This window comes from Anguilla anguilla, chromosome 8, assembly GCF_013347855.1.
Source record: "Anguilla anguilla isolate fAngAng1 chromosome 8, fAngAng1.pri, whole genome shotgun sequence".
Lineage (NCBI taxonomy): Eukaryota > Metazoa > Chordata > Actinopteri > Anguilliformes > Anguillidae > Anguilla > Anguilla anguilla.
Genome location: NC_049208.1, coordinates 24288999 through 24312056, shown reverse-complemented (window position 1 = coordinate 24312056; position 23058 = coordinate 24288999). Strand labels below are relative to the sequence as shown.

Genomic DNA, 23058 nt, shown 5'->3' with positions numbered 1-23058 from the left:
TTGAGGGTATTTATACTAGTGGAAGACCAATGCGTGGAGGGCTACCACGGTGGAAACTTGTTTCACTGATCCTCACACTGGCCAGTGTGATTGCAGTAAACCTTCTCCTTGTAAAGTGTTTGTGTGATGAGTTTCCTGCATGTCCCAGGCTCCGTGGAAAGCTTGGGTTCCTAACTGCATGCTCATGCTTTTTATTGAATTTCTCAGGTCTGAGTTTCCTGGTGCAGTATAGATGTGTGGCCAGCAGCAAGCCATGTGGATACCTGTGTCTGCTCTGCAAGAAGAGGGTTCGAGAATTGCAGAGCATCGCTCACATCATTAGTTTTGACCATGTCTACTGGTACCTGGTGAGTGTAGATAAAAACAGATGTTGATTTAAAAAAATATATAAAATAAACTAAGTTTTTAAAAATAAAAAAGTGATTTTAGTGTTCTGAAACTTGTTTGTGCAAACTGCAAGCTTATAAAATGCAAAGTGATGGAGGGGAATAATTTGTGTAGCGAGCATTGAAATCTTGCATGTTGCATGCAATTTTTTGTGTGTGAAATTTTACCTATATTGACCTGAGACTGAATTTAATTTAACTCCTTTCAATCGATTGGTTTTTGGGAAATTGGTAGGTGAGGCTTCCTGGCTAAGTTTGAGATTTGTATGCAGTGCTGCGGAATTGTTTATACCTTTTTTAAGAATACAATTTTTAATATTTATAGTGCTGCAATTTGGCTCAGATCTAAACTATGGCTCCGATCTATGAACTCATTCATCAGTGCTCGTCCAGGTACTTGGAGGCAGGGAAAAGTGACATGAAATTTGTTGGGTTAAAAAAAAAAATTCAATTAAATGTATGAGACTTTTCATTAAACTTCCTTCCTAAGGATCGTGTACACCCCTTAACATTGCGTATGAAAAGCAGCTACAGATATGGAGGGAATTTCAGCATACTGATTCTGGATCTGGCCAGGCAGGCCCAGGAGATCAGCACCTCGGGGGCAGTCCAGGTATGAAACACCTGCCATTAGGACTGTTCTCGCACAACAGACCAATAGATGATCATATCACAATGCTTCTGTTTCTTTCTTGTACTGTGCAGACTGGAACTGCATACCACACTTGGTGTGTTTTTATGGGGATGAGACTGAATTCTTACTGAAGGTTATTTCCCCCCCCTCCCCCCCAAAAAATAACCTGGTTCTCTGATGAAACTCAGCATTGTTATTACAGTATTTTTACTGTATCTACTTTTGGAGGGGGGAAGGCAAAAATCATGAATTGTCCCATCTTGTCAGCCAAACAAATATTATGTAAACTGATGCGCATCCCACTTTGAAGGAAATTGAACTGGACTCGGAAGACTTTGCAGAAGTCGACACTGGAAGTTATGCCAACGGTAAGCATGGAAATGGCATGCTTCTTGTCAAATGTCATCTTGACCTTTATGGTATGGAACGTGATAATAAATATTTAATTAAGTACTAACTTGTATACTTTTAGCGGGCTGTATATCCAATTGTGCACTGTTTCAGCCTATAAAATGTATCTGTTGAAATGTAAACAAGAGGAGGTGGACTACCTGTACTACTTCCAGATTATTTTTTTTCATCAAAAGGACCTCCTGACTGTTATATTAATTTTCAGCACCATCACTTATTTTAGAAATTCTTACAGGGTTGAGTGTACCATTCTCACACACACTTGACCATTCCTCCCTGCAGCCCTAGACCTGCTGAAGGTGGTCCATCAAGAGCAAAATCAGAGTGATCTTCTACCCCATATAACCCCTGGACCGAGACTAGGTGAGTGTGTTGAGGGAATATATTGATCTAATATATTTTATTATACAAATTTTTTTTTTTGGCCAGGCATTTTATTCTGATCAGGTGTCAGGCCTGGCCTGAGAATCTCTCCTCGCTCAAGGGCATACGTCACTGGTGGGTAATGTTCTTTTGCCAGTTAGACCTGACACAAACAGCTAGTCAAGAGGTGAAATAAAATACAAATTGTGTGCTTACTGAGACCTGAAGACACATCACAACCTCTTGCGGGTATCGAAAATCCAAATATAGTATGTGCTAAGGAATGTGTATTGATTTAAACACCTAATTCTATTTAAATATATTTAGTAATTGATCCAATCATCTGTTTTTATAAGAGATTCTTTGTTATGCAAAGCAAGTGTTGTGGAATGTGGAGAGTAAGCGTGCTCCAAGAGTGTTGTGCATGTGACAGATTGTTTTGTAAACACGGCGCGATTATCAGTTGCTGTCTCTAAAACAGTGGCCTTATGACGCACTATAGCTGACCCTTAAACTTGGTCAAAAGTAACTAGCCATCTGCACATGCACTTTCGGTCAGAACGGCAAAAGAACATGCCCTTATCCTTGAATGTATAAAAGTGAAATTTACAGCACTTTGGCAGAGAGAGGGGATCCATGTCTAAGATTCCTCTCAGATCCATAATAAATTCTGTTGAACTTTGGAATGGCTTCCTCTTGATTTCACGAAGTTGGAATTCGTGACTCCTCCCAAAGAACCGGGAACTCAAGGGATCTTATCTCCCACAAGTGCATAGCCAACATGGACAGCTACCCAGAGGGACACTTTTACATGCCTCAAAACACTGGATCTTTCAATGAGTGGAATCTGTTCTTTTCAGTCTATTCAAAAGGGGTGACCCAAAGCCACACAGCTGTGCTGGACCCTGTCCAAGATTCTGAAAAGAGCTCGGCACCTGCAAGCACTGGTAAGCAGAGATGAACAAACGTAACTTAAATTTTACGGGATTTTCTTGATTAGATGCACTTCATGTATTATACATCAGGAATGGTTTGGCCTATGTATTGTTTGTTCTAAAGATTTTGTAAGTTTGGTGGCTGGTGAACCATGATCGATTGTTTGCATTTCTGTCAAAAAATGACAGAACCCTCTGCGCAAGTTTACTCTTCTGTGTAATTTAAACAAAACAAACCAGTCTTCACTCTGTAAAACTTAGCTGAGGTTGCTTAATTATTTTCCCCCTGAAGTATGTGTGAGAGATTTGTTATTTTTGTCTGTTGCTCTCTGCAGGTCCAAGGACAGCTTTAAGCCATGGAAGAATTTCATGCCAGGTATGTTGTGGGTTTTTTTTTTTCCCCCCTTTCCCCTCCTTGCTTCCACAAGAAGCTGAAATGGTGCAGCAGTCCACAGATAGCCTTACATATTATAATAAGCAACTGATGGGATATGTGGTTATCCAAGGGCAGATTCTTAATTTTTTTAACAGTTTACTATTAACTTTAGTTGTGAAGGGGAAAATGTAGCAATGTGCACACTGGCACCCCTTGGCACAGGCTGAGGGGATTGGGCCATGGGGTGCAGAAATGTTCTGCTCGTTTAGTCGTCTGTGTTGGTCATGCTTGGCCCTTTAGTTTGGAGTTTCCTCTCCTGCAGGTCTGCAGCCCAGGAGCCTGTTATTTCAGCATGTTGGATTACAAAAAGCACGTGCGCGGAGTCAAGCACAAGCGGGTACCTTTCCGGCTGTTCTCCCCTCTAATGGGTTTTGTATTCTAGTATTAGATGATCGTTCATAACTTTTTCCATTTTGTAGAAAAAAGTGTATACTTGGAACACATGCAGGTGTATGCCATACACATGTTTATATGCACGCACACACACAGTGGCTTTCTGTGCATTTGTATTTTTATGTTGCCCATGTGTATGTCTCACTAAATTTAAATTTCATGTCTTGTTTTTGGGTGATCTGTCCTGTTTCTGCACAAGAGAGTGGAATGCCTATTTCAAGCAGGTACTGTCAGGGTTTTTGCCCAGTGTCCTTTATTTTAGTTCTAGCAGGGAAGTTGAGCAGATGGCAAGGTGGGTGTTGGTTGGTGCAGCTTTTTTTTTTTTTTTTTTTTTTTTTTTTTTTTTTTTGTAAACCAGTATGAAATAGTCAGCTAAAAGTATGTGGATATGCTACTCCTGTCACACGGTTATATCATTGATTATAAAATCTAATGCGGTCCATTTGTACTGTACACAGAAACAGAAAAAAAAAAAAAAAAAAAAAAAAAAAAATGAAAAATGTATTTAACTGACATTAAGTTCCAAGTGCTAATATTTCTTGAATGTATATTTAACACATTTCTTCCCCTTTTTTTATCCCTTTGATGGTTATGAAGAGCTGCACCGTGCTTCAGCAGGTAGGCTTATTGGTGCGTCTGGTTTATCCGGGGGGGGGGAGGCGGGCATGATGGAAGGAGCATAAGAGGAGTACCTGGAGGACGTGACTTAAACCGCACTGTTAAACATAGAAAAGAACAGAGTCACGTCCATGCTGGTCTATTCAGTCTTCAGTTGCAGACTGACTTTATTTCCATGTATGTTCCAAGACTTGAGTGGATGCTCAGATTAATGTTGCGGGGTTGTCTACATGGGTGTTACAGGTCACCGCTAAAATTCCCTGAAGTTAAAATCTCCCCATTTCCTTAATCTTGTTCACAGTGCCTGTGCCGCAGATAGTGGTGTATGAACACATTGTGAATCCGCATAAGAAAGATCCAATAATTGGTAAGTGGACTGAAATGCTGAACCTGCCCTAAATGTTTAATTCTAGACTAAGTTGCTACAATCACCGTCACTCAGGTGAAACTGCCAGCTGTGTTTTAAAATAAAAAAAATTTTTTTTTAGTCCAAACATGCACAAACTGTGGATTACATAGCGGCATCTCCCCCAATTGGCAATGTCAATAGAGTACTGTGTATTTTCACAATATTTGCACATGTGTGGTTCAGCATTGTGGACCGACCTACAGTGACCGACAGACCCACATTGTGGTTTATACTAGCTGGTGGTAGCAGCAAAAAAAAACAATTGCCTCTTAAGAGCTTTTTTTAGACCGACCCAAGTCTGCTTGTCCATGTAGTAATCCAAGTTATTTAGGATGCCTCATTTCTCCTTTCCAGGACTCCATCTAGTAACAGCCTGCATTGACACACAGACCGCAAAGCCACCCATCTACCTGTGCCACATCTGTCAGGACAAGTGCACCAGCAAAGTCATCATGGCACACCTGATCTCCTCTGATCATTGCTTCTTTGCTTTGGTGAGCAGATTGTTCAGGTTCTGAACAAAGAAGAGTGGGCTAAAATTCCTCCACAGCAATATCAAAATATAGGAAGCGGTTGGTTACAGTTATGCTAAAGGTGATGCTATTAAAGGGGCAATTACTTTTTCACATGGTGATATGTGACATTAAATAAATGAAATGATCGTTTAAAAAACGTGTTTTGTGCTTACTTGGGTTCCCTTTGTCTAATATTGCAATTATTCTAAACATCTGAAACCATTCAGTGTGGCATGTTCAGTGTGACAAATAAGAGGAAATTAGGAATGGGCCAAATGCTTTGTACTTAGTCTTAATGCAAAAGATAAAGATTCATTGTTATTGTTGGCAGGCGTTCATGGATCCAGAGCGGCTCCATTTTGGCTGGATTCCATCCCAGAACATGCTGTCTATTTTGGAGCCACAGGTGCAAGCTGTGGAGAAGGAGCAGGGAATGGGCATGCTGCAGGTAAGTACGCAGTCCTGTATTGGGTCACGGTTCCCACGCTGCAGGTAGGGCTTATAGCAGCTGGAGTCGGTTCCATTGTCCCTGGAAATCAGAAAAAGTATTCACAATCTGAAAATGAATGGAAAGGGATCTATATGCCCCAGTTTCCTAAACAATTTCAAGATTACCACAATATTAAAAAAGGGGAACTGTTCTTTGTTTTCTGTTGCCCACGAACAAGTGTATTTGCGGAAGACTGAAAATGTGTCTGAACAGTATTGAAACGATTGCCATGTCAAAGTAGTAACTATAACTGTTCATTGAAAATTGTACACTTGTCCATAAAAGTTTTGTAAAAGTTATTTGGGAAGCCAGACATCTATTTGACACATCAAGCAAATACCTTGTACTGTTTGTTTCTGCCATACTAATGAATTTGTCAAGCTTGCCTTTGGATTTGGATCCTTTTTTATTTCACAAACAGCTGCTTGACATGCCACAGAAGTGGTTTAACCATATGCAAGTGACACCGTACATACCAGGTAAGTGCTGCTTCCTCCCCCCTCTTATTTTCTCCGCTAGATATGCTGGCTTTAGTCTGTTTGCACAAAGGAGAGCAGTTGCCATTTTACCACTTAGTGTGTTTTGTGGACGTTTAAGACCATTTAAGTGCAAGTGATTTTTCTGTGAATTTTACGGAACAGAACTATATGTAACTATGAAGTACAACTAAAATCTAAATTTGTGAGTTCAATAACATCATTGTTCTGATTTCCAAAGCATCCAGTCTAGTCCCTTTAAGGGAAGAATTTGCAGTCAAAAAGATCTTGATCTAAAGTTCTATAGCATTTTAATGCAAACGGAGCCCCACTTGGGAAAGATAGGGGCTGCAGTCTTTGAACATTTTATCTTCTGTCTTGTCCTTTATTGCTAAATTTCCCCTGTCGTCCTGTGTCTTACCTGTCAACGAATAGCCATGAGGGAACTGTGCCAGGAAGAGGAGCTGAAGGAGAGGCTCAGAGGTAAGTTTGGAATTACCCTTTTGCTCACTCCAGTGGTGTCAGGCTAGTTACTGTAGCATTTGCCCATACATTTGGGCTGCACTGTGGTAATGGGTAGGGAACTGGGGTTGTAACCCAAAGGTTGCAGGTTTGATTCCCAGGTAAGCACTCTACCGTTCTTCTCTTGAGCAAGCTATATCTCACTATATACGGTGCTGTGAAAAAGTACTTGCCCACTTCCTCTATCATTGCATATGTCTCACTGAATGGTTTCGGATCTTTAAACAATATGTAACATTAGGCATAGGGAACCTGGAGTAAATGCAAAACACATACTTTGATAAAAATTTTTTTTATTAAATTAAATGATAAACACCTATATGAAAACTGTAATTCCCTCCTTAGTTGCCCAATCAACCAATTCACCTTATTGAAAAGCAATTATTGAAATATCAGTCTGGAAGTGGTTACAAAGCCATTTCTAAGGCTCTGGGACTCCACCAAACCACGGTGAGAGCCATTATCTTCAAATGGAGAACATTTGGAACAGTGGTGAATCTTCCCAGAAGTGGGCGGCTTTCATGGCTGTTGAAGAAATAACCCTGACAACCAGAGACTTCAATCCATTATACTTTAATTCATGTCATAATGGAGAGCGTTCTGCTGTTCTCTAAAGAATGCTATTCTCTGAGTTTTATGCATGGTTGGCAGAGTTCCCAAGGCTTGTTTTCTGTCAGTGGTTTTAACACAAGCTTTTGACTAAAGATAAGGGAACTGACACACTGGGTGACCACATTAGTGCCGGCGGGCTGATAAGGTCCCGAGACTGTCCCAGGGAAATCTCCATATTGCAGGGCAATTGTCTTTTCGGCTGTGTTTTCAAGCCTTCTGATCTTTATGACCCCAATCCTGGAATTTGGCTAGAATAGCCAAAATTCTACCTTGCAGATACATGCTGAATGCGAATAGTGTAAAAGAAACATTTGCTGTTGCACCTGCTACATTAATCGCAGGAATACCCTGAAGTATTTTATCTAATTTTGTTGTCAGATTTTTAAATTAATATTTATTTAAAATGTAATTTAAAGCTGTTCCTTATGTAATTAAAATAAAGCATGTGTGAAATTAATTTGTAACTATTTTGCCTTGGACTTGTTGTGGATGGATGGCCGTGTTGTATGCCAAAAGATTTCAAAGCCTAGTGACTGGCTGAAATTCATCAGTGATTGTCAGCTCATGGTTGTTCCACCCATAATGTGGTCCAGTACACCTTACTGTACCTCCAGTAGCTTCTGACTTTTGTATGTGTCTCTTTTTACATTTGTCTGATTTGTAGTTAGGAGGTGGACAAAATTGGAGCAGTACCATAGTAACCCAAGCCGGAAATACCCCTTGATTGGTAAGTCTAGCCAGCTTCAAGAAGACATTCATAGAACACAAAATTTCGTTCAGCTGTTGTCCAATGTTATGATGCTGTGGTGACTGAATTCCACAGGAATGAATTTCCTAGTGGGGTATAAAAGGACGGACAGCAACAAGTTTGGTGGATACTTGTGTCTGCTCTGCAAGAAGAGTGTGCGAGAGCCTCTGGTCATTGCTCACATTATTGGTTTTGACCATGTCTTCAACTACCTGGTGAGTGGAGTAGGGACCAGCGCTTCAATCTGATATCCCAATGTGCCTCAGTAACCCCCAGGGCTCTTTCTATACATGTGATTGAGCTCAAAATGCTGGTTAGGAACATTGGATGTGAAGGAATGGTTCATTTAAAAAAAAATGCCCAGGTCAAACACTCTGGCAGGACTTTGCATTCCTTTCAGGATTTTGCGGTATTCTGCAGAAGAGATGATATGATGATACGTCTTTAATTCTCATTGCAGCAGCTCAGACATGTGAGGGAATGACCATCTGTATTTACTTTTTAGGACCTTGCACATCCCTCTTCCCTAGGCAGTAAAAGTCTGTACAAACACTATGATGCCCACTATGGTGCAATGATGCTTGACCTAGCATCTCAAGCGGAGAAGATTGATTCTTCTGGCAGAGTCCAGGTACAATATCTCCTTTAGTTGTGTCCCTCCTCCCAGGAATAATACTCCTTCAATTTGTGTGTGTCTGTGTGTGTGTGTTAATGTTTTACCACTCTCCTCTCCCTTTTAAGGTGATCAAAGTGGATCCGGCCATCTATGAAGAAGTGGACTCATCACAGTTTGTGAATGGTGAGTTGGTGAAAGGGGCAGGGGTCTCCTTGTATTGCACCCTCATCTTTCCCCTTCATGTTTATTAAAATTAGATCGCCGCCTTTTATCGGTGTTGTGAATTAAATTCTCATGACAGTTATGACAGGATTGACTAAATCCTGTGTTTAATTACAGAAATGTCTTGTGTCTTGTTGTCCACTTTCAGCACTGAAGAAGCTACAGGCAGTCTCGGGAGAGAAAATCCAGACTTGCATTCCACTACTCGTGACCGTTGGACAAAGACTGGGTGAGTGTGGGATTAACAACTGGAGTGACCGTATATAAAGGTGGAGAGACTACCTGCTGATACTAATGTAGGAATTTCTTAACAAAAATGATGGTGTTGAAGATAAAGATAACAAATGACAGAGTCAGGAGCTCCTTTATATGATTTAATAATACGACCAGTCAGGAAGAGGTACAAGTACAGGCTTCAAAAATATAAAGTCCATTACATAGTTCATATAGTTTTCAGAGACCAATAACTGTTGTTTCAGCCTTTGAGATTAAATTAATCACCATATGCAAAGATTCCATTCCAAGCCAATCATCAGTTAGGATCAGGGAGTCCATACCAAGGCTGACCATGCTGGCCTAGAGGTCCTCTAATCCCCTAAAGCACTTAATAGACTCCAGCTGTAGTGTACATCTCCTCTAGCTTACATTCCAACAGGAACATGGCATGGGGTGAAACAACGTACACTTGGATATATAGACTTTTAAAAGTACACTTTTGGTACGTTATCAAGTAACCATAAGATCTATATGAGATTTTATATAATTGCTTATATACCTGCTTATATACCATTTTCTGTAAGTCCACTTTTTAATCATAAACCATCACCAAGTACTCCTAATGTGTGAATTGTATGTTAATTTCTGTGTTCAATCAGAAGGAGCAGGTATGCTTCATGCAATGGTTTGAAATATTTATCAGGAAACTTTTCTGATAGACTGAACTTTACGTTTTCTGTTCTTTAGTCCCAAAGACACAAAAGCCAGCCCTGTCTTCAGAGTCAAAGTGCGTACGTCAATCTTCAAACCCAGGACGACACCTGGCGCAGTCTTCAGAGCCTGAAGAACCCAGCCAGTCCTTTCAGAAGCTGTGGGACTACCTGAAGAACAAGGAACGGCAAGAGCCTGTGATTGGTCAGTACGGCATTATACAATTAGTGCAGCATGTAGTATTCAGACTTGTATTTCACTGTGAAATTCGCCTGAGTTGCACTTGTCTTGAATTTTAGTCGATTTCATCTTTTGACACTTCAGTAAATTTCACTTCCTGATCCATTTTAAGAGCTACCCTGAATCAGACCCTATAGTGCTCTGTCCAAGAATGTAAAATGTTGCTATTGCAGGAACCTGTAAGTGGTTTTCCATTTTTTATTTTTTAATATAGATGGAGACATGAGCTCATACACTCCCTTCAGTTAAAGCATTAATGTTGTTGAGATCATTATGAGTGGACTTGGCAATTTACAGAATGCTTCAGAAGGTCAAAGAACAGTGTATGGTACAATGTCTGGGCAGTTCGATTGTACGGCTTCTGGACAGTTGGAACTTGAAACCCATGTTAATTCTGCCGAGTTGAATCCTCAGAGGACATTGGCAGGTGCTAAATTATCATTGAGGCCACTGATTGGTGCTTCCACCGATGAGAATGAGGAGGCCAGACATAAAAGGGTCAATGATATAGATGATCTGTATGTAGTCCAGGGTTTTTGCTCCATAAAGAGAAATCTTTGGAGTGCACCAAAGCAAAACTGAAGTGAAGGGAAAAAATGGGAAACGGTTCAATGTGAACAATGTGGGATGACCCTATGAGCAACTGCAAGGCTACCCCAATGATGGGTAACACCAAAGACTCATTTCATGCCAGAAAAACCCTGTAGTCAGCATAGAGGCAATGTGGTTGAGACCATAGTGCATGACTGAGAGATTACTTTAAAGCACAATCAAAAAAAGAAATGCATTCAGTTGACTTTTAAAAGCATTGTTTCAGCATTTCTGACCATAACAGTAGTTCCACAATCAGGGGTCATAGCAAGTGAGGGATTAATTCAGCAGAAATCCTTATCCAGTGTCTTGCAGTGTAAGAGAAACAAGTGCATTCACCTGATTAATGAGCAACAGTACCACAGGTGATAGTTGTTGCATTACCTGGGTACTGGCAATAGCCCCTCATCCCCTGATCAAGTTGATGGTCAAGGTGCTAAAAAGTTGTGGACCTTTTCCCACAAGACCTTATCAAGGTGAACTCAAAAGTATTAGGGTATAAAGATTACAAATGAGGAGCAGGTTAATGCAAAGTATGTCCGTAGTCTTGGGTGACTGGTCCTATTTTTATTTATTTGGTGTCCAACGTGGGTTTGAACATGACCAGTTAACCATTTGTAGCTGCATTCCTCGCTGCCAATTTTTGAGAGAAGACATCCTAGCTTCTGCTTTGAAACATGTGGTGTAATCAGCCTGCTTCTTTTCACCATGGCCCACTCCCAAGCTTGCATAGTCGAGCTGGAGGAAGGCATTTCATATGCAGCTTTTGGTGTGCTGTCAACAGGCACCCGATTTGACCAATGGGGATTTCTAGTGAGCAATGAAAGACAGACCCCTACCTGACTAAACCTTCCATACCCTGGTTGATGCAATTGCCAATTACGCATTGCCCTTAGCATGCTTCTGGCCACATTCGGCACTGGCCTGGTCCGAGTCAAAGATCATGGGGCTCATCCATGCTGCACGGCATGGTACCCTAACTGAATGAGAGACCCAGCAGGCTGGCAAAGTTGTATTTGTAATCATATTTAGCAATGTCTGTGTTGAATATGATACCCATAGTGGAAAATTCGGCAAATCATTAAGAAGGAAGCTATATGCAATATCAGTGCTTCAATGCAACTCCTACGTTTAGACTTGCAAAGTTTGTTCAGGGAACCAAAAGCTCTTAAAGCTCAGACACTGGAAAAGAAACAATAGCATGGGTCTCCAGGATGGCGGTGCTGTGACGTGCTCCTCCGGGTACCATTGCTACCATGGGTACAGCCACCAAGCAGACATGCTCAAGTCTTCATACTGGAGACAGGAAGCTGCTTGAATATGGCACCAATGGACAGATGATGCCAATTGGATTGCTCTAAAATGAAATTAGGTTTTGCGTTGGGACAGTTCTCAGGGAAATGAGGCGCTGGATACTGGTGTGGATCGTGTCACTGTGTGGTCCTCATGAACCAAGACTATAAGGTTGTGCTCAAGTAGATCCTTGCAGCACATTCTGTGGTCATGCAGCTGCAGAGGATGCATTGAGGGGCATAAGAATGGTCAAAATTACAGAAGGCTAAGTTGAACAAGCATCATGAATGCTGCAGTCAAGGCTTGTAATACTGTTCTCAAAATAATTTAAATCTAGACCCACTTCTAACAACATAACCATCGGGCCAGAGGTGGGTTAAATTTGTTCAATGGGAGGTCTTTACAGCCTTCCTTGTGTCCAAGTGAGGGTTCTTGGAGGTTTCTTGTCATGCATTCCTCCTGGTTTCATAGAAAAGGTTTTGGGTGATTCAAGGGGCTGGCCAATATGCTCTTGTTTCTGTGTGGCCAGGGAGAATGTGGTCAGAACAGGAAGGAAAGTGGAGTCTAGTGTAACTGTGTAGTATGTTACTATATAGATGTTAAATTCGGGAGATAACGATGCAAGGGTATGACATCCATGGAAGTGATGCAAGACACTCCCAGCTAAATTTGGACTCCCAGAAAACTGGGCTAAGAGTAGAAAAGTCTGGGAGACCAGCTAACTACTCCCTATGGAAAGGATTTGTACTGTTGTCTAAATCAGGGCTGCTAACTGTGTTCCTGGTGATCCTTTAGGCTTTCATTCCTAACAAAGCACGCCTCATTCAGTAGCTAGAGATCTCGTTGAGCTGCTAATTGTTAAAATCAGATGTCCGAAATTAGGGTTGAAAGGAAAACCTACCGGATGTTAGATCTCCAGGAACAGGGTTGGGTAGCCCTCTTCTAAGCCGCAGTCCCAAACGGAGCCCTCTGGACTATGGATTCAAAGACTGGTGTATTTCCGGGGACAAGCAAGACCACGAGTTGACACAGGCTTTAGGTATAAAAGTGGTGAAATGGGACAAGACTTCTGACATCACCCAGTACGTGACCAATTGCTGAGAGATGAAGATGCAACCCTCCTCAAATTTGTCAACAGAAGAACAGTGGAACCAGAAGAGGTCTTCCACCACTGGGATCATGCACAAAGGAACTACATGTTGCCAGGACATGTGCTGGCAAGCGTTTGTCATTTTAAATTTTTTGAATGATTTTTTTCTTTCTTTTTTCTTTTTTTTTTACAAAACTTAAAATATGTGAATTCTAATGACATTTGAAAGGAAAATGAGAGGGGGAGGTTATGAGAAGGAAAATTTTTATTTATTTATCACGGCTTCATGCAGTGTAATAAAATTACTGCGTGAATGCAGCTGGGCATATTTGTCAATTTGTCAAATATTGGGTAACAGAGCAGTCATGGCAAAGTTGTTTAAAATCACAAAACTGGAAAAAGGCAAAAATCACAGATGAAATGTTTTGCTGTATTATCAGTAGCCTAACAAGTGCTTGAAGTTTCAGAAAAATAAGTGGCCAGTTGTCCCTCGGCCTTAGTCTGCAATGATGCGGACTTAACAAGAGGGTAGGTAAAGGTAGATAACGGACGCCAAAAGTCCACACGTGCCCTCTCAAAAAAGTTGTTTTGACAATGGGACAGCTCTAAGCCCTCATGAACTTGATGAGAATGCACTGCACCTCAGCTTGAATCATTCGGATTTGGCTACTTGTTCGCAGCAAGGCGTTTTGTCCACGGTTAACTCCCTTCTAACAGGGGCTACTGAAGAAGGAAGTTAACCGTGGACAAAACGCCTTGCTGCGAACAAGTAGCCAAATCCAAAGCTTGTGATGTCAATTTACATCTAAAACCTGATTTATACTTTGAGTATTTCTTGCATTGAAGCCTGAATCGTGTGGCAAATATTAAGGTGGCACACAACGTTGTGCATTTAAACAGAGGTTTCCGTTGTCTCTGTGGTAACAAGATGCCAAACTTCTGATGAGTATATATATGAAAATATGGCAGCCCCCAGTGAAATTGAGAAATGGAGGAAAAAAAATTTAATCTTCCCTTTGTTTTATTGAAAAATGGCATGAACAGAAAAAAAGAGTGGCTTGTCAGTCACATAAACGAGGGCAAAACAAGGTGAATGTGTTCTAGCCTAGTTAACCACATGCTGGAGGAAGCCAGGCATTTAAACTTTTAGGATGGTGGCTAATCGGTTCAATGACTTGATTAACCACATCTGTCCCTACATGGTACATACAATATTTTATTGATTCCGACAGTTTTTCCTCTTATCCCCCACGATTATCAACAGCGGTCAAAACCAAAATAATGAAGTGGGGCAAAAAAAATGTATCCATTGACAAATTTTGGTATCCCATCTACCCAGAGCAGTCTCACTGGGCAGATCAGGCACTGCGCCTACTCATCCAAGGCCCTACCTTCTCACCTTCCTTTGGCAGATATGGAAAAAAAATCAGAAGGTGCCAATGTTTTGAAGGGGCCCCCAAATGTCTAGGGACAGCTCGATCTGGCTGTCCAATCGCACTCCGTGACAAAGTATCACGTTGTCTGCAAAATAACAGAATTCTAGAGGTGCACGACCAGAGTGTGACAAATGTCATTTGTCATACAACACTTGTTGAAAGCATCATGTGACAAAGTATAAATCAGGCAATTACAATTTAGTATTTGTTAATTCTGTTGACTTAATTTTGCCAATAGAAATGTCACTTATGGATTGTGCAGTTTTATGGCAGTATTTGCATTCATTGTTAGCTTAAATGTTACATCTGTAAAAGTTTAGGATTTTGTCTGCTGTTTCACTTTCTGTATCACATTTTTTTTTTAGTATGAATGAAATGGTGCAGACGTTGCTTCATAATTTCAAACCGCTTTCCCAATGGCTATTTTGCATCCTGCGACTTTAGTTACAACAGTGAATATGTACGGATTCCTAGATTCCTAGTGCTGATAGCAACCACCCTTTCTTATATTAACCTCAAATACCCAAGACAGGACACTTAAACAGTATGCTAGCAAATTTGTCAAGTTCCATTCATTTCAATGGGGTCGATACATGTCCCCTTAGCAACCATAAGCTAGCGCTGATCCACCTCTGACTTATTTGCCGGCACAGAAAAAAATTGTGAAAGTACTGAAAAAATAACCACTGGAGGATAACAAGGACATGTTTTCCTACATAACTAGGTACAGGTTGTTACTGATATTTCGCCTATTTCATATAAAGTTGCAAATCAGTTTACGTTTTCCTGTCTGTCGAACTCTACCTGGCGGTCACAAAGTTTTAGTTGGTCTTGGTTGATCACAATAATCCCGCCCCCAGCCCCTGATGTAAGCGGTTCTTGGTTCTAGACCAGCCAAGTGTTGGTGCCACTTTGGAACCACTTTTCCTGGCCGAGAGCCAGTTCTTTTGCTGTCGAGAAGCAAAGAACTGGTTCGTGATTAGGCACCGGCTCCGAACCGGCCCTCAAAATGCCTTGATGGAAAAGGGATATCTGTCCTGGTCCTGCTAGTCCTCAGTGCAGCATTTGATACCCTTGACCATGAGATCCTCCTTGACAGACTGCATAATTGGGTCGACCTTTCTGGCGCAGATTTATATTGGTTTAGATCCTACCTAATAAACCGTGATTTTTTTTGTTTCCCTCGGTGACCACTCTTCAGACAAAGTGCATATTACATGTGGTGTGCCCCAGGGCTCGATTTTAGGGCCTTTACTATTCAGTCTGTATATGCTCCCATTAGAGGCTATCATCCGCAAGCATGGCATCAGCTTCCATAGTTATGTGGATGACACCCAGCTGTATGTCTCAGTCTTGCCAGATGATCTCAGCCCCATTGATACCCTTATACGCTGTATCGCTGACATCAATGTGTGGATGGCACAGAATTTCCTCCAGCTGAACGAAGACAAGACTGAAATACTGGTGCTCAGGGCAAAGGCCCCAAGAGAGAAAGGGGTGACACAACTTAAATCATTGTCACGAAATATCAAACCACAGGCTAAAAACCTGGGTGTCTGTAGGAGTGTATTTTAGACATTCTGTGACATTACAGAACGATGAAGTTTAGAGGAGGAAAATTGACATTTTTTGAGTGTGGTGTGTGGCAGATAGCGTGCAGTCCGGGCTGAAGAGGGGGCCCCGACCGTGACTCAGCAGAAACAGGACTTAGCTTGACTCAGCGAATAGACAGCAAAGTGATAAACATGTTGTTTTTAACCTGTATTAGAAGAATATTAAGAGTGTGATAACCTAAAGTGACGCAAATTAATGTCCAATATGCATGGTGTGATTTAAACAAGGCCTGACTAGAACAGATAAGGAGAAATCAAATCAAGTTTATTTATTAAGCACATTTAAAACAACCAAGGTGGACCAATGTGCTGTACAATAAAATAACATACGAAAATAAAATAACTTAACAGGTAACAGCAAAAAAGCAGTAGAGAGAACATAACAATATGCATACATAGTTAAATAAGTAAAGTAACAGTTGGAAAATATAAAACACAGAAGATTAGCAAGTAAATCGTCATAAAACCTTATGAGGATTTGGACACTCAAAAGCCTGAGACAACAAGTGGGTCTTGAGTTTAGCCTTAAAAGTGTCCACAGAGGGGAAACACTTAATTAAAAATGGTAGTCTGTTCCAAAGCTTTGTGGCGGCTACTGCGAAGGCACGATCAGCCTTTCCCTTTAGCCTCGATCAAGGGACGGCCAGGAGCAGCTGGTCCGAGGATCTGAGGGTTCTGGGGTTGGAGAGGAGACAGAAGAACTCAGAGATGTACTGGGGCACCAGGCCATGTAATGCTTTAAAAGCAAATAAAAGAACCTTAAATTCAATCCTGCACTTGACCGGTAGCCAATGTAGGGACGCCAGCACAGGTGTGATGCTCTCTCTCTTCCTGGTACCAGTTAATTATCTAACAGCAGCATTCTGCACCAGCTGCAAGCAAGACAAGGATGACTGGCTAATTCCCAAATACAGAGCATTACAATAATCCAGCCGAGAGGAAATTAAGGCATTAGTGACAGTCTTCAGGTCATTAAATGAGAGGAACGGTTTACGTTTGGCGATGTTCCTAATGTGGAAAAAGCAACCTTTCACAATTTATCTTTATTATATTGTGATATTGTTATTATTTTTAATTTATCAAATTTTAAAGCTAGATCAAAGGTGACACCAAGATTTCTGGCATGGGCATGAAGGTTAGGTGCCAGGGGCCCCAAGTGATTTGCTATACCCCCGATAGAGTTGGAGGGTCCAAATAAGACTACTTCAGTTTTGCTGTCATTGTTTGGAGACAGTTTGCCATCCAATATTTCACTTCCTGGAGGCATTCAATGAGGGACCTAACAGTGTCCTTATTACTATCACCAGGTTCTAATGGGAGGTATAGCTGAGTGTCATCTGCGTAGCAATGGTAGGAGATGTTGTGCTTTTGGAAAATAGAGCCTAAAGGAAGCATGTACAGGACGAATAATATGGGCCCTGAAATGGAGCCTTGAGGTACACCACAGGTGATAGGAGGAGAAGAGGTTTCCAGTTATGACAGAAAAATATCTATCTGTTAGGTAGGAGGCGAAGCACTGGAGGGTGCTGCCCTGGATATTGACCTGGTGCTGGAGACGGTTCAGGAGAATGTTGTGGTCTACTGCATCGAAGGCAGAGCTAAGGTCTAGTAGAATTAGTATGGCACATTTACTAGAGTCTAGAGACAGCAGAAGGTCATTGGAGACTTTAAGTAGAGCTGACTTTAGATTAAAAAAAGGCAGCTTGGAAATAGGCTGGAAATTATTAAGAACAGTTGCATCAAGGTTAGGCTTTTTGATAATAGGATGTACTACCGTATGTTTAAAACAAGAGGGAACAGAACCACTGGCTGGACTACTGTTCAGAATGAGTAAAATTGTAGGGCCTACGGTGTCAAACACTTCCTTCAATAGGCATGTAGGAACAACGTCCAGGGGACAAGTGGTCGGCTTAGCATGTGAAACTATGTCTTTAATATGAGCAAGGGACACAGGCTCGAACTTACTTAGGACAGCAGAGCAAGGAGGGGGGACGGAGGGGCCGTAGGGAGGAGGCGAGTCCAAGACGTGGACGGTAGCCAGCCCCGAAGCAAGGAAAGGACGTCACCGCCAGCTGCACCTTTCTTATCAAGGCAACTCAGAAACAAGACCTGTGGGGTAGGAAGACCTATTTCCTGACTTCCCCTGAGACAACTACTCGAACAGCTATTAAAGTGGGTAGCTCCCCTGAGTAGGCACATCTCTGAACAGATGGAAGCAACTCCTTACTAGGACATCTCAAGCAACTTTTCTTGTGAATATTTCCCCTGGATTAATTGCATCAGTGTGAGTTGTAAACTCTGTATGCCTTATTAATAATATATAGAGTTAAACTATGTTTGTGTAACGTAATTGTTATTGAGAACTAAGTATATAGTCGTGTTAAGGTGAGCTAATAAGACTGCTGACACTTCACACTTTATTAAGCTATCAAAATCTACCTCTGGTGTCTAATTACTCACAAGCCTCATCCCCACAATCAGTAAGAGTACCCTTATACTGAAGTGCTGAATATATATATTGCATTATAATAATGGCTGATACAATCTATTATTATTATCAGCCTCATCAGTATAAAACAGTGTCATTTTTTATAACGAACTGAACTTTGACGTCCATATTAGGAATGTGACCAAGGCTGCCTTTTATCTAAAAAATATTGCCAAGGTCAGGCCTTTTCTCTCTCAAGCTAAGAGAGGCTTATGCATGCTTTTATCTCTAGCAGGTTGGACTACTGTAACTCCTTTCTGGTCTACACAAAAAGACAATAGGTTGGTTACAACTAATACAGAATGCTGCCACCAGGGTCTTAACTAGGACCAGAAGGAGAGCACGTATCACACCTGTTTTAAAGTCTCTGCATTATAGAATACATTACATTACAGGCATTTGGCAGACGCTCTTATCCAGAGCGACGTACAACAAAGTGTATAACCATAACCAGGAACAAGTGTGTCGAAAACCCTAGAGAGATGTACCATTCCAAGTGCAGGGAACAACCGCATAGTTCAACTTGGACCCTGAAGGATAAACTGATTAATACGAACACAAACGAGAACAGCAACAACGCGGTCTATGCAAAAATACAAGCAGTAGAAAAGACGAGAGCATTAACTAAATCACCTACGAACAGCTACTTAGTTACAACCCTAAGCTTAAAGTTAATTTAGAGATTACAGGGAGGTAGGGAGGGATGGGGAGAGGTGCAGCCTGAAGAGGTGAGTCTTCAGTTGTCGCTTGAAGTGGGTCAGTGTCTCAGCTGTTCTGACCTTCACGCGGAGGTCATTCCACCATCGTGGGGCCAGGACAGACCGGAGACGTGTTCGGGAAGCGCAGGTGCGAAGAGGGGGAGGTGCCAGGCGTCCTGAGGTAGCGGAACGGGGGGGTCTGGCTGGCATGTAGGGTTTGAAGATCTTGTGGAGGTATGCTGGGACTGATCCCTTGACTGCCTGGTATGCTAGGACCAATGTTTTAAATTTGATGCGAGCCATAACAGGCAGCCAATGGAGGGTAGTGAGCAGGGGAGTGACGTGGGAGTGTCTAGGGAGGTTGAAGACCAGACGGGGCTGCAGCATTCTGAATGGGTTGCAGGGGTCTGATGGCAGATGCCGGTAGTCCAGCCAGAAGAGCGTTGTAGTAGTCCAGGCAGGATAGTACCATTGCTTGGACCAGGAGCTGGGTAGAGTAGGTGGTGAGAGAGGGGCGGATTCTCCGGATGTTATACAAGAAAAATCTGCACGCCCGGCTTACCGCTGCGATGTTCTTGGAGAGGGACAACCTGTTGTCCATCATCACTCCGAGATTCTTGGCACAGAGTGATGATGTCACTAAGGTGTCCCCTAGGGAAATGTAAAAATCGAGGAGGGGAGAGGTTAGAGCAGGAATAAAGATTAGCTCCGTCTTACCTGGGTTGAGCTTCAGGTGGTGATTGTCCATCCAGCTCTGGATGTCCCTCAGGCAAGCGGAGATGCGGGCAGGGACCTGTGTGTCCGATGGGGAGAAGGAGAGAAAGAGTTGCGTGTCGTCGGCATAACAGTGATAGGACAAGCCATGGGCAGAGATTACAGGGCCAAGGGATCTAGTGTATAAGGAGAAGAGAAGGGGACCGAGGACTGAGCCCTGGGGAATTCCGGTGCCGAGGGGACCGGGCGGCGATACTTTACCAGCCCAGGCAACCTGGAAGGAACGATCGGAGAGGTAAGACTCTATCCAGTCAAGGACTGTGCTGCAGATCCCTGTTGCTGCCAGGGAGGACAGGAGGATGGAGTGCTCCACAGTGTCGAATGCAGCCGAGAGGTCTAGGAGAATCAGGACAGAGGAGAGGGAGGCTGCTCGTGCTGCATGGAGTGACTCACTGACTGAGAGGAGTGCAGTCTCTGTTGAGTGGCCAGGCCTGAAGCCGGACTGGTGGGGGTCAAGCAGGTTATTCTGAGAGAAGAAAGCAGAGAGTTGGTTATATGCAGCTTGTTCAAGAGTTTTGGATAGAAAAGGAAGGAGAGATACCGGGCGGTAGTTCTGGATGACTGAGGGATCTAGTGTGGGCTTCTTCAGCAGTGGGGTGATGTGGGCCCTCTTGAAGGATGAGGTGAAACATCCAGAAGATAGGGAGGAGTTCACGAGGGAGGTGACAAATGGGAGGATGTCTGGTGTGATTGCCTGGTGGAGAGATGAGGGGATAGGGTCGAGGGCACAGGTGGTAGGGCGGTGGGAGAGCAGGAGCTGGGAAACTTCAGAGTCTGTGAGGAGAGAAAATGTGGCGAAACAGGGGGTGGAGGGCTTGGATAGAATGGAATTTCTTTATTGTCATTGTACTGGTGTGTACAACAAAATTCAGGCGCACTGCCTGGGTGGAGCTCAAATATACAAAATAAAACAAGGTAATAAAAATATAAAAGATACAAAAAAGGAATAATAAAAACTCTACATACAGCTCACAATAAATACCAGTATTGCACAGAATAAATATAGGTATTGCACAAATAAATATGAATATGAATAAATATTGTCTATGGGGGGCGTACTTTCAGTGCAGAGTTCAGTGTGGTGATTGCTTTGGGGTAGAAACTGTTCGTTAATCTTGTAGTGTGTGCTTTGATGGACCTGTAGCGCTTTCCTGAGGGCAGAAGGACGAACAAGTGATGGGCGGGGTGATATGGGTCCTTTAAGATGCAGGATGCCTTCCGCAGGCAACGGGAGCTGTAGATGTCTTCCAGAGCAGGCAGATGTGTGTTGGTGATCTTCCGAAGGACACTAGCAGCTGTTGTGGCAGGTTGACTTTCCTGAGTGTTCTTGGAAAGTAAAGCCGCTGTTGTGCCTTCTTAGCCAGAGAGTTTGTGTTGGTTGTCCACGTGAGATCTTCTGAAATGTGGGTGCCCAGGAACCTGAAACTGGAGACTGGTGTTGAGTGCCAAGTTGTTTTCTGAGCACCAGTCTGTTAGCCTCTGTACCTCCTCTCTGTAAGCTGACTCATCGCCCTCAATGATCAGCCCCACCACTGTTGTGTCGTCCGCAAATTTGATGATTGTGTTCATTTTGTGGGTTGGTATACAGTCATGGGTGTACAGAGAGTAGAGGAGGGGGCTCAACACACAGCCTTGTGGAGCCCCTGTGCTGAGTGACAAAGTGGGAGAGTGGTGGGAGCCCATCCTGACTGACTGCTGCCGGTTTGTTAGGAAGTCCTTTATCCAAAGGCAGATGTGTTCGAAGCTTAGGTCGGACAGCTTGGAGACCAGTCTGCTGGGTATGATTGTGTTAAATGCAGAGCTGTAATCCACAAACAGCAGCCGTGCATAAGCTCCCTGTTGTTCTAGGTGGAGCAGTACAGTGTGGAGGGTAGTGGCAATGGCATCATCTGTTGATCTGTTGGCTCTGTATGCATATTGGTGTGGATCCAGTGTGGGTGGGAGGGCAGCCTTGATGTGCTTAAGGACCAGTCTCTCCAGGCACTTCATGATTATTGGTCTTAATGCGACCGGCCTGTAGTCGTTGAGGCAGGTTATGGCTGTCTGCTTCGGGACTGGCACTATTGTGGATGTCTTTAGGCATGTGGGGACAGTGCACTGTGCCAGGGATAGGTAGAAAATATTTGTGAATACGTCAGCTAACTTGGCAGCGCTGTCTCTGAGAACCCGTCCTGGAACTCCATCCATACCAGCTGCTTTCCATATGTTGACATTACGGAGAGTGCGTGTGACATTAGCATGATGAGTGTCTGGCTGTTGGAAGCTATAGCTGGAGCAGTGGGAATAACAGTCTCTGTTCTCTCCACCTCATGGCGGCCAAAGAAGTGATTGAGCTGCTCCACCAGTGAGGCACTGCTGCTGGTGGTCGGGTTGCTGTTGTTATTATAATTGGTGATGTGCTGTATACCTTGCCATGCACAACGGGGGTCTGAGTTGTCGAAGTGGCTCTCAATCCTTCGCTTGCAGACTGCTTTGGCGTCTCTGATGCCCCTCTTCAGGTCGGACCTGACCGTACTGTACAACTCTGTGTTGCCGGACCGGAAAGCCATATTGCGGGCTTTTAGCAGGAGTTGGACCTCTTTGGTCATCCATGGTTTGTTGTTGGGAAAGACACGGATGCGTTTTATGGTAGTGACATTGTCCACACAGCTTTTTATGTAGAACAGTACAGTGGAAGTGTACGTGTCAATGTCCTCATCCTGAAATAGCCTAAATCCCAGTCAGTGCGGTTAAAGCAGTCCTGTAGCTGCTCAGAAGCTCCCTCAGGCCATACCTGTATGTCTCTAGCAGCTGGTTTGACCATATTGATAAGCGGTCTGTATGCTGGAGTTAAAAACAGGGAGATGTGATCAGACTGGCCCAGATGAGGGAGAGGTGATGCTTTGTACCCATGTTTAATGTTGCTATAAACATGGTCGAGTGTGTTTTTTCCTCTTGTAGGGCACTGCACATGTTGATAAAATTTTGGAAGGACAGACTTTAGTTTTGCTTGGTTGAAATCGCCTGCTATTATAAAAACTCCGTCAGGATGGGCATTCTGTTGTTTGCTAATGGCAGTTCGCAGATAGCCCAGAGCTGTTGAAGTATTAGCATCTGGTGGTATGTATACAGCTGTGATTATG

General features: G+C 42.9%; 1 protein-coding gene across 6 annotated transcripts in view; it reads left to right on the top strand.

Annotated features, from left to right (window-relative positions):
* Positions 1-23058, top strand: part of LOC118234697 — a 71646-nt gene that overhangs the window by 12605 nt on the left and 35983 nt on the right. For all 6 annotated transcript variants that reach the window (XM_035431430.1, XM_035431429.1, XM_035431432.1 and 3 more), the window contains 20 exons: positions 208-347; positions 877-999; positions 1331-1388; positions 1714-1794; positions 2655-2741; positions 3065-3105; positions 3428-3502; positions 3758-3782; positions 4156-4176; positions 4478-4543; positions 4940-5079; positions 5432-5548; positions 6012-6069; positions 6502-6549; positions 7865-7927; positions 8024-8163; positions 8454-8579; positions 8690-8747; positions 8935-9015; positions 9750-9917. In XM_035431430.1, coding sequence (XP_035287321.1) covers positions 208-347; positions 877-999; positions 1331-1388; positions 1714-1794; positions 2655-2741; positions 3065-3105; positions 3428-3502; positions 3758-3782; positions 4156-4176; positions 4478-4543; positions 4940-5079; positions 5432-5548; positions 6012-6069; positions 6502-6549; positions 7865-7927; positions 8024-8163; positions 8454-8579; positions 8690-8747; positions 8935-9015; positions 9750-9917 — 1716 coding nt within the window. The remainder of the gene's footprint in view (positions 1-207; positions 348-876; positions 1000-1330; positions 1389-1713; positions 1795-2654; positions 2742-3064; positions 3106-3427; positions 3503-3757; positions 3783-4155; positions 4177-4477; positions 4544-4939; positions 5080-5431; positions 5549-6011; positions 6070-6501; positions 6550-7864; positions 7928-8023; positions 8164-8453; positions 8580-8689; positions 8748-8934; positions 9016-9749; positions 9918-23058) is intronic.